At 38.0% G+C, this 13,243-nt stretch overlaps 1 protein-coding gene across 6 annotated transcripts; it reads left to right on the plus strand.

Moving 5' to 3' along the window:
* Positions 1-703: 703 nt before the first annotated feature.
* DUT (deoxyuridine triphosphatase) lies at positions 704-12,555 on the plus strand. 6 transcript variants are annotated; one of them, XM_079126607.1, is made up of 7 exons: positions 704-864; positions 1,819-1,957; positions 4,138-4,229; positions 5,802-5,846; positions 11,010-11,084; positions 11,232-11,302; positions 11,907-12,555. In XM_079126607.1, exons 1-7 carry the CDS (start codon positions 840-842, stop codon positions 11,961-11,963), a joined length of 504 nt encoding a protein of 167 aa, XP_078982733.1. In that variant the 5' UTR covers positions 704-839; the 3' UTR covers positions 11,964-12,555. The 6 variants fall into 6 exon arrangements, with proteins under 6 accessions (XP_078982733.1, XP_078982730.1, XP_078982731.1 ...); XM_079126604.1 differs by lacking the exon at positions 704-864 and adding an exon at positions 1,011-1,376 and having other exon boundaries at positions 1,822-1,957; XM_079126605.1 differs by lacking the exon at positions 704-864 and adding an exon at positions 1,011-1,301.
* Positions 12,556-13,243: the final 688 nt, after the last annotated feature.

The raw sequence follows: 13,243 nt of genomic DNA on the forward strand, positions 1-13,243 counted from the left end.
GATGGTGATTTAAGAGGAGGTCGGAGTCAGATTGTTGTATGGGTATAAGTTTGGGGAATTCTCAAGTAACAGAATATTTAGAGGAAGACAGTATATTGCATAACCTTCTCCAAAGGAATTCCAAGATTTGAGAAGCCAGTTAAGGTGGGGCCTGTAAGGAAAGACATAACAAGCAAGAAAACTTAAAACAGTTCTCCACCATTTCCAGTTGTCATTTCTCTAAAACTGCCTGGTAGTTATATGTATTTTTGAAGTGAAAGTGCATAACAATTTAGTCTCCAGGTTTTTGTGTCAGTTCCAGAGATAACTGAAGATTCTTGCATCCCAGAAAAATCTGTATACAATTATCTAGAAAGGTACTCATCAGTCCTCACTGTAAATTCTACCACCTTGGTCCAAGATCTTAAGCTTCTAGCCACTGGGTTCACCTCAGTGTTTTTCCTTCCTTTTCCTTTTGGTGCTGGGGATTGAACCCAGGGTCATTGTACCACTGAACTATACCTCTAGCACTTTTTGCTTTTTGAGACAGTCTTGCTAAATTGCTGAGGCTAGCCTCGAACTTGCGATCCTCCTGGCTCAGCCTCCGCAGACACTGGGATTACAGGCGCGCCCACCCGCCCTGGTGTTTCTGTGATCACTTGTAATCCGAGTTCAAGGGCTGAGTTGTCCTTGCGGTTATTCTTGAAGACCCTCCCCTGCCCCCTTTAAGAGTAAACAATAGATTCTTGCACCCTGGGTGCTGCAAGGAACTCTGCACGTGGTATTGGTCACAGCCTGCGGCGCAGCACGGTGATGCGATTCCGTCGCCCCGTGGGCCCTGATATCTGAAGCGGGGAATAATGGCAGCGGGCGGCGCCACCCCAGGTATGGGTCTGTGTCTAGATGACGTTTTAGAAAAAATGGATGTCAGGAAAACTAAAAGGGGCAAGGTCGGAAGGCAGCGGCAGAAGAGGCGGCTGCGAGGCTCCGACGCTGGGGACCCGCGCTCCCAGAGCCAGGTTACGCCAGCCTTCGCGCCGCCTCCCAGCGGGAACCATCTGACGGCGCGTCGACTGCTTCCGAGTTCACAGGCACATTAGCTGCCGGCCAGGCGCGCGTCCGGAGGCGCCGGCCTCGGGGGATGACGGCCCTCCTTCCGCGCCCCGCGCTCGGCTGCCATTTCTTTACGTCTTTGCGCCGCTTAGCGCTTAAAGACGCACGAAGCAAGCAGCCAGGGGCGGCAAGACTCTTGGGGCCAGGCCCCACCCGGCTTGCGACACCCCAGCCGCCGTCCAGTGCCAGCACAGCGTGCCCCGAAGCCAGTGAGGCCTGGGACGCGGGCGGGATGGGCACGCCCATTACGGCGTGGGAGACTGGGCCCAGGCTGTGCCGCGAGCGTGCGTAAAGCAGGAGCGCGGAGGAAGCCCTGAGGCCTCCGGCGGAGGGGAAGTGGGATGGTGCGCGGGTCTCGCGCCTCGGGAGCGAGTCTATTCGGGTCCGTGGGGAGGAAGGTTGGCTTCTTGCCGTTTATGGGCGAGACCATCGAAGCTTGTCCCCTGCCTTGGCCCGGAGCTCTGAATTTGCAATGTTTAACAGTGGTCAGTAGTTTCCGATCTCAAGCCAGCTTTCCTAGAAGGCTTCCCACCTAAAATGTGAATCCCTCATCCCCCCGCCAGAACGGTGGTCTCGTCCGGGTGGGGGGCGGGGCCGGGGCAGGGGACGGCTGGCGGGAAAGTTCGGAGTTTGGCGGGCTGCCGGTGGCGGTAATCCTGCGTTCTCCTGTTCTCTCTTCTCTTCGCCTTTGCTCGCCTTCCGGTGCTGCCATGCCTTGTTCTGAAGAAGTAACCGCCGTCTCCCCCAGCAAGCGGGCCCGGCCTGCAGAGGAGGGCGGCTTGCGGCTCCGCTTTGTACGGCTCTCGGAGCACGCCACGGCCCCGACCCGAGGGTCCCAGCGGGCCGCGGGCTATGACCTGTACAGGTGAGTTGGGAAACTCGGGACCCCTGTGGGAGGTTGCGCCACCCTCGCGGAGAAGGCCGGCCTCCCAGGTGCTCGCGCTCCAAGTAGCTCGTGTTCAGCCTCTCTGCCCCAGCCTGAAACGTTCGCTGGGAAGATTACAGCAACAGCTTTCGCTTGTTTCTTTTTCTTTCCTCTTTTTTTTTGGTTAATGTAGATTTTCTGCCTTTTTTTATTTTGAAAATTTTGGCTTTTTAAAAAAGGCATGAGTTCAGTAGGGATTTGGGCAAAGCGTGCAGAATGGTAAATAATTCTCTGTGAAATGCCCAAGGCGTTATCTTATGACATTTGCGCTACTTGTTCCAAGTGGAAGGTTGGTGTTCAGCAGGGCCCATCTTGGCTTTCTGTGGTGACTCGTTGAGGATGCTGGCGGGCTCAAGAAAAGCCAAGATGGGCGCCGAGAGGCCAGGGTAGCATGGAAATACCTAAAAAAAGATTAACGAAGGCCACTTCTGACTTTAAGGGTTAGTTCTTGACACATCCATGAGGCCTAAAGGCTGGGACTTTGAGAAAGGGTTACGAGTGTGAAAAAAACGGGAATGCCAGTAATACCATCACCTTTCATTTGTACCGCACTTTTAAAAAAATCTGTACTAAGAATTTGGTCCCATAGGCTCTTTTAGTTAATCCTCAAAATAGTCCTGAAGTAGACGAGTGTTACTGATTTACAGATGAGGGAGTTAAGAGTGATGTACCCAAGCGATTGAGTGTGATTGACGAATTTTTACACTGAATTGAGTGTAATTTAATTTGGCTACTATGTTCAGTATTTGGAACCATTAAGAAAGGTGAAAAAATGATGCCGGGAGGGAGGGGTTGTTCATTATATGACTATATTCCAAGCATTATGGTTTATTTTTAAGGCATTCCAGGTCATTACAATTTGAGAATCATTGGTGTAATTAATGAGTGTAATTAATGGTGTAATTAATTACTGGTGTAAGTAATGAGTAGTGGAGAAGGGGAGAAAGGACTGTGAAGATATTAATGGAAAAGAAAAAAAAAGTGAGACTATCGTGGCTAAAAGATAGTTTAGGCATACTCCTAATAAACATAGGCAACTTTTTGTAATATTGAGCTGGACATGGAAGTACCTGGTGTCTTTAATAAATTAAGGCTTAATGGTTTAAGGAAAGAAAATTCCAGTGAAAGAAGCAAAAATATAGTACTGCTTTGCAAGACTTAATTAAGTTCTTCAGAGAAACTTCCAGTTTTGCTCATTGTAAAATCTTTTTATTTTTAAAGAGGACATGACAGTAGCAGCATTTGCTGGGTGGACCTTAGAAAATCAGTACCCCTTGATCTCCAGGGGCCATTTAGTGTGATTACTTCTCAGTGACGTGCCTGGCCATAGCTTTGGTGAATGTGAATTATACAGCCAGGTACATCTGATACAATACAGCCCTATCTACCACCACCTTTATTTTGTCCTACAGTTTTCTTCTGCAGGAACTGGGAATATGGTTCAGTGGTAGAGCACTTGCCTAACATGTCTGAGGCACTGGGTTTGATTCTCAGCCCCACATAAAAACGAATAAGTAAATGTATTGTGTCCATCTACAACTAAAAAAAAATTAGAAATAAGAAATTTTTTCAGGTTTTTCCCAATCACAAAGAGAATTGTAGTAAGAATAAAATGAGTTAATACATGTAAACATATTTGCCCATTTTCTTGGTTCTTTATTTTCCTCTTGCAGTTTTTAGTGAAGTTTACACCATTTAAAGTCTGACTTTTTGTTAGATTCCCATTGATTGTGTTCAGAGATGAAGACATTTTCATTGCCAACATATCATCCTACTGCCATAAGATTCACAATTATTTCATCTACACCTGCTTTTTTATTAATAAATAAAACATTTACCTTTGTGAACTTTTTTTGAAATGAGTTGGATATTCACCATTAGTTGTAGAGCCTAAAGATTGTACTAATTATTTTATGAAATATATTTAAGGCAATTCTATATGCATTATCACAAAGAAAGAATGTAAAAACAATTTTATAAATAAATACTGGTTGTCAGGTTAGGGATATAGCTCTGTTGATAGAGTGCTTGTCTTGTAAGCACAGGGCCCTGGGCCCAGCGCTGCAAAAACAAACAAACGAACAAACAAATCCTGGTTGTTTTCTTTGAATATATTTTAGTGCCTATGATTATATAGTACCACCTATGGAGAAAGCCCTTGTGAAAACAGACATTCAGATAGCTCTTCCTTCTGGGTGCTATGGAAGAATAGGTAAGTAATTCAAGAAACAGGTAACTATTTGTCAGACCCTTCCTTTGTGATAAGGTCTTTAATCTTAGTGTTTGGGTAATGAATGCCTTCTATGGTGGCAAACAGCATTTGAAAAATTTTATTTGCATACCTGTTTTGGTCTTTCTTTTTGATCCTCTTATTTCTGATTCCTTATTGGTGTTTTGGGTGGCTCACGTTGGCCCAAAAGATTCTTTTCATAACTCCTCACAGAAAAACTAAAAATGTAGGTGATTGTTGTTTGGAGCTTTTTGCAGCATGCTGTCATTTCCTCCTTCAAGGTTTATATTGCATATTAGGTTTCTTATGAATATTGCGATGAGAATTGCTAATACCTCTTATATTAGAAAATAGGAACTTAAGGTGATGGCACATGGCATTTTATATTAAAAGAGTAGAACTTCTTCAAGAGTGTGTCAGCCCATATACCCTTATCTTGTTTCATATCCTCCTGTGGGGTTAAGGTAAGGAACACTAGTGTTCTAGAGGGAGAAAGCTGTATTCCAAGGACCTAGAACAAAATGGACTGCAAATCAATGGGTTTGTCATTAATGTACTTTTAAATAACTGTAGAGTACACAGAGGGGCATATACAACTGTTAGCCCCTCCTCTGGGAGAATTAGACTAACACTACTTTATTGGCCATGCATGGGAGAACTGCTGGTACTTCATCCCTTAAGAGAACACAAACCTGTTCCCTTTTATCATCACTGTCTCTATTTGGGAGTTTTTAGGGATGATGGTCAGGAAATAGTGAAATAAAAATCAAGGCAGAAGAGGTAGCATTTATTGACAAAGTACTGATTTAAATTATTCTGAAATAAAATAATAGAATAATTGATTGGGGATCTAATGCTTAAGTCAGCAAGTTATAAGGTTTATTCTTTAGAATGAAAACCACAGGAGTTGAATGTTTAGCTTTTGGCTTTTAACTGTGGTTTATGTGTTTTAACACGTCTTTTGGCATCTGAATCATGAGTAGGAGTACTAAGTTCTAGGCAAAGTGCTGCTACTATTTGGTTAGGTTTCTTCCTTCCTTTCCCATTTTCTTCCCCTCTTCTTCTTCTTCCTCCCTCTGATCTTTCCTTCCCCTTTCTTCCCATCAACATTGTACATGCTCGGGTCTCCCATCTTAAAAATCATCTTCCTCAGTGTTGTGTCCCTGCCAGCTACGGTCCTTCTTTTCCCCTTTTGTGGCCAAACTTCTTGCAAGGGCATTTTGATTGCTCCCAGTTGGTCATCTTTCACTTCATTCCAGCCGTTATTTCCCAGGTGTATACCACAAATCCTCAATTGACTAAAGTCATGTGGGACTGCTTTAAGCGTTTAAGGTTGTTTTGTTGTTGTTTCTTAAGTAAAACCTTGCTGAATTTTCTAAACTAGTGTTTCCAACTTTGATAATGCATTATGATTAAGCATATTCTTTAAATCAGAACTATCTAATAAGGCTAAGATAAAGATAAAATAGATTTGCTTAAATTGTGTTAATTATATTATGTCCAGTATTGTTCCTACCCACTTAAAATAACCAATGACTTCCTTTTTGTTTTCAGCTCCGCGTTCTGGCTTGGCTGCAAAACACTTCATAGATGTAGGAGGTAACATTTACTTTTAAATTGTGCATATACTTTGCTTAAAAGGTAATAGGTATTCAAATGACAGATTGCATTTTAGTGTCCTCTCTTTAGAAATTTCCATATTCCTGGAGGCAGAGGCAGGAGGATTCCAAGTTCAAGGAGAGCCTCAGCAACTTAGTGAGACCCTGTCTCAGAAAATAAAAAGGGCCAGGAAAGTGGCTAGGTGGTTAAGCACCCCTCTGTTCAATCCCTGGTGCCCCACCTCAAAAATTTTATATCTGAAATAATAGGCAATTATACAGTTTCAGATACTATTTGATAATGTGATAATGTTTAAATTTTAAATGTTCATTATGTAAAATTCATGTTATTTTACTAAAAGGCTAACTAGGCACTATCTGACAAAGGATTTTTATCTTGGTTTAGTGATAATCTGTAGTTAGTCCAAAAATGACTATACAAGAGGAAAAACTTTCGTGATTATTTTAAGCAATTATAGTATGCTGAAGTAATTATTAGTAAGTATTAAATAATTCTAAAACAAAAGGTTCTAGAAATATAGATCTGTCTAGTAAGGACTTACCTCTTTAAGGGAGGCAGTTCATGTTTGGCAGAATATATCAAAATAATCTTTCCCTTGAGAAGAGAAAACACTGCTTCGTTAAATTTCTTCCCAGGAAGGTCCTCAGTGGCATATATTACCCTTATAACAAAATCTTACTCCTGTCTCCCATGGTCCTCATGTGGCCCCTGTCATGAAGAAGCCTCAGTGACCTCTGCTAGGCACCCTTGGTAAAGTATTTCGAACCTCCTCCTCGATAAGAAAATTTAATCTCTTCCTATATTTCATACCCTGCTGATACAATCCCCAGGTCCTGGTTCTTTTTTTAAATCTTCATTAATAAGGTGGTGAGGGCTTCACTTGCAGCATTGTTGGCCCTCAAATAAGTGGGTATTCTAGATTTTCCTATGACCATTTTTAGAGTCATTCTATGAAGTTTGTTTTAAGCAGATGAGGAAACAAACTCAAAGATGAGTCTCATTTTTAAAATGAGACTATCAGTGTTGATTCCAACACTGCATTCTTTCCATTGCAGTTAAATGCTGGATTAGTCTGCCTCATCCCTCTCACCAACTAATCAGAGTGTTGAATAGTGACTGTTCCCTGCCCCTGTGGGGTAGGGGTGTGGAGTTATGCTTATGAAGAAGCCGAGCTTAACATTTTGGAAGGGCCTGGTATATCCCTGTGGTGTCACTAGGTGGTGCTGTGGGGCAAGACAGCCAAAAGTAGTTCTTCCAGGAGCTGAATTTTACTTAGCCAGGGATTGCTATTGACAGCCCCCTCTAGAGTTGAAGGTTCCCTGGGAGTACATTACACTTGACTTTCAAAAATACTTCTGCCAGTTCAAATATCATTTGGGATATAATTATAATCTAACTTAAGAATGTAAAAGACTGTATATGTTTTTAAGAAAATTCCAAAGGGTTGTTTTGGAAGAAATACGAGCTGAGACTGTTTTCTCATCTGTATAAAAGAAATTGGCATGCTCGTCTGAGGAATTGGAGAATTAATGATTTTGTAAACCATATGACATAGTATGTGGCACATATTAAACTAAGTTATCACTTCTCTCCTAGGGACTTAAGTTTTTTTTTTTTTTTTTTTAATGTGGAAATTTTTTTTTTCTTTTTCATCTTAACCAACTTTTACTTTGTTTAAAACAACCCTCTGGGAGAAAATTCACGTAATTAGAAAATCACAATTTGCCTGGTGAATGGTATTGTGTTATTTATAAAATTACATTGTGGCGTGTTCTTGGATGCAGAGATATCTTTAAAATGCCTGTTAGGGGCTAGGGAGATAGTTCAGTTGGCAGAGTGCTTGTCTTGCAAGCACAAAGCCCTGGGTTCGATCCCCAGCACTGCAAAAACAGAAAAAAAAAATGCCTGTTAGGTACAAGTTTATCAGAGTTGGCAAGAATTTTTATTTCTGAAGAGAGATTGTTAGAAATCCTAGTCTAAATAAGGGTCAAAGGGAAAAGTTGAGTATGCAGGATTCTGTTGAAAATTCACATCTGGTAGGTGTGGATAGTTTTCACTAAAGGTTTCCAGCATCTGACATGCCAAAGTCTTGACACAATAAAACTTGTGCCTGAAGTCAGTTAATCACTACCAGTTCCAATGCATGATTTTTCCAGCGATAACTTCAAGATACTTTCTGCTTTCTCATGAAAAGAAATATCCCTGATGCTTATGTCCTTTATGCAGAGAATGAATAAATCTTGTTTTTCTTGAAAGTCAAGTGGCAATTGTGCAGTAATTGAACTAGAACCTATTAAATTTTGTATAACATTGGCATTCATACTAAAAACAACTTTTAATTGAAGACTTTTTCTGCCATATTTTCATTGACTTTAAACAATTTCATTTCTTTCAGTCACTTAAAAGACTTTTCTCATTTTTCTGTTCTAAGCATAAAGTCTTAGTAAGTCACTTGACCCTGTACAATTGAAGACTCCTAACTATTTGAGTGCTACTGACAACACAGCTTTACAGATGTGCAGCAGGGCCCTTTCTAAAAAGTGTTACTGTATGGTAGAAAATATTATAAAGTTTTGTTTTTTTTTTAAGCCAACAAATATATGCAACTCATACAAGAATATGTGAGAAAAAATATATAGCCAAAATATAGAAGAAGACATGCAAATGTCCACTAAACATGGAAGGAAAGAAATCCAGCATCACTGGTCATCAGGGAAATTGGAAGTAAAGCAATAAGATAACCATTTTTTACTGATCAAATTGGCCAGAATTTAAAAGCTGCTACCATCATACTGGCAAGGATTTTGGAAATGGGCATTCTCAAATATTGATGGAAGTTTGGCTATACCTTTTTATGTAAAGTTACCTATCAATATCCTCTAAAGTGTAAGATATACACACTCTTTTACCCAGGAAAATGCTTTTTTGGAACCTATTTGATGAGAATAAAAAGCATTTATATTATGCAGGGATATTTGTCAAGGGCTGCTTTGTTTATTACAGCAAAAATGTAAAAGCAACCTGAATGTCTGAGATGTAAGAGAATGTTTACAGTAGAAATAATGGTACTGTATTTCTGTTACATATATCTGAAAGAGTGACAGGTTTATAAACATAAATTTCAAAGGATGTCTAGTATTTTTAATGGAGAAGGTAAGTTGATGAGTTCCATCTTTATTTCAGTTCTTTTCATAATTACTAAGGACTGAATGACATTTCCTCTATAATCTTCATCTATGACACCAGCTGGAGGAAAGAAAAATAATATCTTGATTTATGCTATTAAAACACTATGAGTGTAAGATTACCTCAAAATCATTCTTATGTAGCTCTGAGACTTCTAGCCTTTTAACTTCAATAAGTGAACCTTGCTTTGGCACTATGTATGCCTCAAAAACAAAGAAATGGTATTACTAAAATGTAGATAAGAATTTAGAAAATGGTTCCTAATTTTCAATCTGTCACCCTTACCAAATGGTCATTTGGCCATGGGAGAAGAAACTAGGATTTAATATTCTTTGAATTGATCAAATTTTGTTGCTGTATCACTAGAAATGAGTAGACCATTTCCTTCAGTCTAGACATGAGATGAACTGCCTTTGCTGCTTTTCAGCGCATTTTTAAGTACCTTCTTAACAGGCATTTTCTGACTCTTAATCAACCCCTTTTTATACTAGTTCTATACTAGTGTTAAAAATTTTATCTTCAAGTTCGTAAATGTTGTATCAGGAACCTTTTAAGAAGTTCATTTTTATTTGTCCCCTAGTAATTCCTTCATAAAATGTGTTTAAACTTCTGTAATCCATTAGAAAAATCTAAAATCTTTGCTTTTGAGTATTTTTCCCCATAGTAGAATTAAGAATTTGCTTCCCACCCCATTTGTTTTTCTATGTGAGAAAATTGAAAGGATATAGTTAGAATTACCTTTATCCTTAATTTTTTATTTTTCATTTGACCTTAAAATAATTAGTATGGCCAACCAGCCATTGTACCCATCAAGCTAAATTCCTATTTTTATGCCCTGCTTCCTAAGAATTTTTTTTTCTTTTTTGGTTGGGGTGGAGCTACAGTATTAATAAAGAGAAGTCAGATGTAAAATGGAGCTTTATTCCATTAGTTTCATATGAATCCTATCTAGCTGTTCAGCAGAAAGAATTAGTATGTATTATAGAAAGTTAGGGGGCAGGAGACAGTGGTTACTGCTACTAATAAGTTTCCTTTAGGGTAATAATAATGTTCTAAAATCGATTGTAGTAATGGTTACACAATATTGAATACACTGAACTTTGGGATCATATACTTTAAATGGATGAATGTTTTATATGTGAATTAGATTTCAATATAAAAAGAAATGAGAAGTCCTGGTGCACCTGTAATATCTGTATTTATCTTTATGGAAACATTTTAAGTTCTTTACCCAAAGACAAATGCTGTCAAGTCTGGTCAATGTATTCTCTGGATCGTGGCTGGAACCAGGCTCAACTTTCCTGAGAAGATTTGCTGTCCATGTTTTCATAATCTCAAACACTAATTGTACATATAAAGTGTACTTATGATTAACTATGAGCTAAAACCTCCTGAGAGCTTGTGATTTGAGAAAGAATGGTAGTTGAGATTAAAAGGAGAGGAAGGATATGAACTGAAAAGTTCAGCTCCCTTTTTCTTGTAAAAATGGAGTGTTTTTAAGACTCTTGCTTAACAGTGTAAGCATTAACTTATTCTGCTGTAGAGCTTTTAGGTTTTTTGACATTTTTATTTATGACTTGGTCACATGTCAATTCGTATTAGTGAGAAATTGCTCCCAGGAAAGGTCTTTGAAGCCCAAATCATAATTTTCTCCTATACTAGTTTAGTGATGGTAATTGCTATTCTTTGCTTAAAGTGGGAAATGGTCACCATTTGATAAGGGTGACAGATTGAAAATTAGGAACCATTTTCTAAATTCTTATCTATATTTTAGTAATACCATTTCTTTGTTTTTGAGGCCTCAAAAACATACATAGTGTGCCTCAAAAGCAATGTTCACTTACTGAAGTTAAAAGGTTAAAAGTCTCAGAGCTACATAAAAATGATTTTGAGGTAATCTTACACTCATAGTGTTTTGATAGCATAAATCAAGATATTATTTTTTCTTTCCTCCAGCTGGTGTCATAGATGAAGATTATAGAGGAAATGTTGGTGTTGTGCTATTTAATTTTGGCAAAGAAAAGTTTGAAGGTATGTTGAAGATATATACTTATTCACATAAATGTAGTGAGTGTTCTGAGTTTCTGTCAATAATTCTCAGACTCGATGAATAAGGCAAGATAAAGAGTACATGAATAAGAAATAAAATATCACTAATAAACTTTTTTTTCTTTGAAGTAAAAAAGGGTGATCGAATAGCACAGCTCATTTGTGAACGGATTTTTTATCCAGATATAGAAGAAGTTCAAGTAAGTATTATAAAAGCTTAATAATGATGATACAACATTGCAAGTGAAGAAAAGATACATTTTAGAGGGTCTAGCTATTTGTGGCTAGTTGGTGTATTTGACTTAAAAATCTTAGTTTTAGAATTTCTTGATTTTTTTTTTTTTTTTTTTTTTATTGTTGTTGTTTGTTTGCTTGTTTTGTTTTTTGATCCTAGGAATTGAACCCAGGGGTGCTCTACCACTGAACCACATTGCCAACCCTTTTTATTTTGTGTTTTGAGATAGAGTCTTGCTAAGTTGTTTAGGGTCTTGCTGAGGTGGCCTTGAACTTGTGGTCTTCCTCTGCCTTGTGAGTTGCTGGGATTACGGGCGTGCACCACTGTACCCAGCTCTTAGCATGTTTTTCGTGTAGATATTATGTAATATTACTTTGGATAATAAATTATTTAATATATTGTGAAATTTTAATATCATTAGCTTTTTGGAAAAATATCCAGTTTTCTAATTTGTGGAGTCTTTTTAAAGTTTAACTTTCTTTTTGTAATCTTTAAAGTTTTACATTAGAGGCTGGATAGAAGAACTGAAAGAGGCTATAAAATTAATTGGCTTACTATTTTTCTTTCAGGTGTTGAATGACACTGAAAGGGGTTCAGGAGGTTTTGGTTCTACTGGACAGAATTAAGATTTAGGTCAAGTATAGAAAATGAAAATGTTACTTTTCTCTTAAAACTACAGACTTTCTGCTTAAAGTGTATTAGTATTTTGCATGTTTGTAAAGTTAGGTTTAGCTTCTAAAAATGTATTATGCTAAAGAGTTCCTCTGTTAGTATCACATGGAAACTTTCCTGTATTTTCTGCAGTTTATGGTTATTTGTAAATCTGCTTTGTGGTGATCTAACGCAAAATTTTTTAAAAAAACAAATATATGTACACCAATTTCAGATTTTTTTTTTTTTTTTAAATATTAAAAATATATATGAAGGTAAGAAGAGAATTCTCAGTTCTCAGTTTAGGTAGTCTCTGGGTTGACTGGGCAGAGGTTTATAAAATGGCCATGGGTTGACTGGATTTATGTTTGTAAAGTGAAATATCACTTGAGAATTTATAGTTGATTTGTTCCTCTGAATTTCATCCTATTAAGTAAATTTTGCTAGTTGTATTGCTGAGTTTCCTTCACTAAATTAGCTGTATTTAAGAAAATATGCAATTTAATAGGTATAAAATAAATGTGTAGGTGTACATACTTGGGTCACTGGGTTTTTCTATTTCAAGTACATAGCTTGAGTAAATATGTATAAGCATTTCACTGAGATATAAGGCTGATCATGTGAATTAGCATAACTTGTAACTTTCTGTTAGTGTACCTTCCTTCGTGTTTTTCTCAGACTTCTTTGCACCAACATTTTGGATGTCACTTAAATTTTGTTGATCAGATATGATGAGATTCCTCAAGCATTGTTGGAGGGTGTGGGTCATACAGATTGAGTACTTCTGGAGTGGCCACAATTTTGGGAACTTGGTTCCTGGAAGCATAAGACAAAGAACATTTCTTTGGCCCTTTTGGTGGTCTTAAGTCCATTTAATACCCTGCAATATAATTTTTCATCTGTGGGTCATAATTAATTCTTAGGGACATAGAGAGCATTCAAAAAAAATTGTATAGAGGACAACATATGTTGGGTAAATATCATGATTGTTTGAGTTACATATTTACATGAACATGTATTTGAATTATTTGAGTCAATAAAATTTAGATAAATCCTTTTCTGCTAAACTAGTCAGTATATTTTTTAATGTACAACTGAAACCTGACCGGTACAAGTTCAGTAAGAACCATGTGGCTACTAAGATAGGGTCTTTAAAAATTCTTTTGATTTTTGGTGCACTATAATTATACATAGTGGATTCATTGTGATATTCATATATGCATATACAAATTTAGCTAATTTCACTAGCAATACT

This window comes from Sciurus vulgaris, assembly GCF_902686455.1.
Source record: "Sciurus vulgaris genome assembly, chromosome: 2".
NCBI lineage: Eukaryota > Metazoa > Chordata > Mammalia > Rodentia > Sciuridae > Sciurus > Sciurus vulgaris.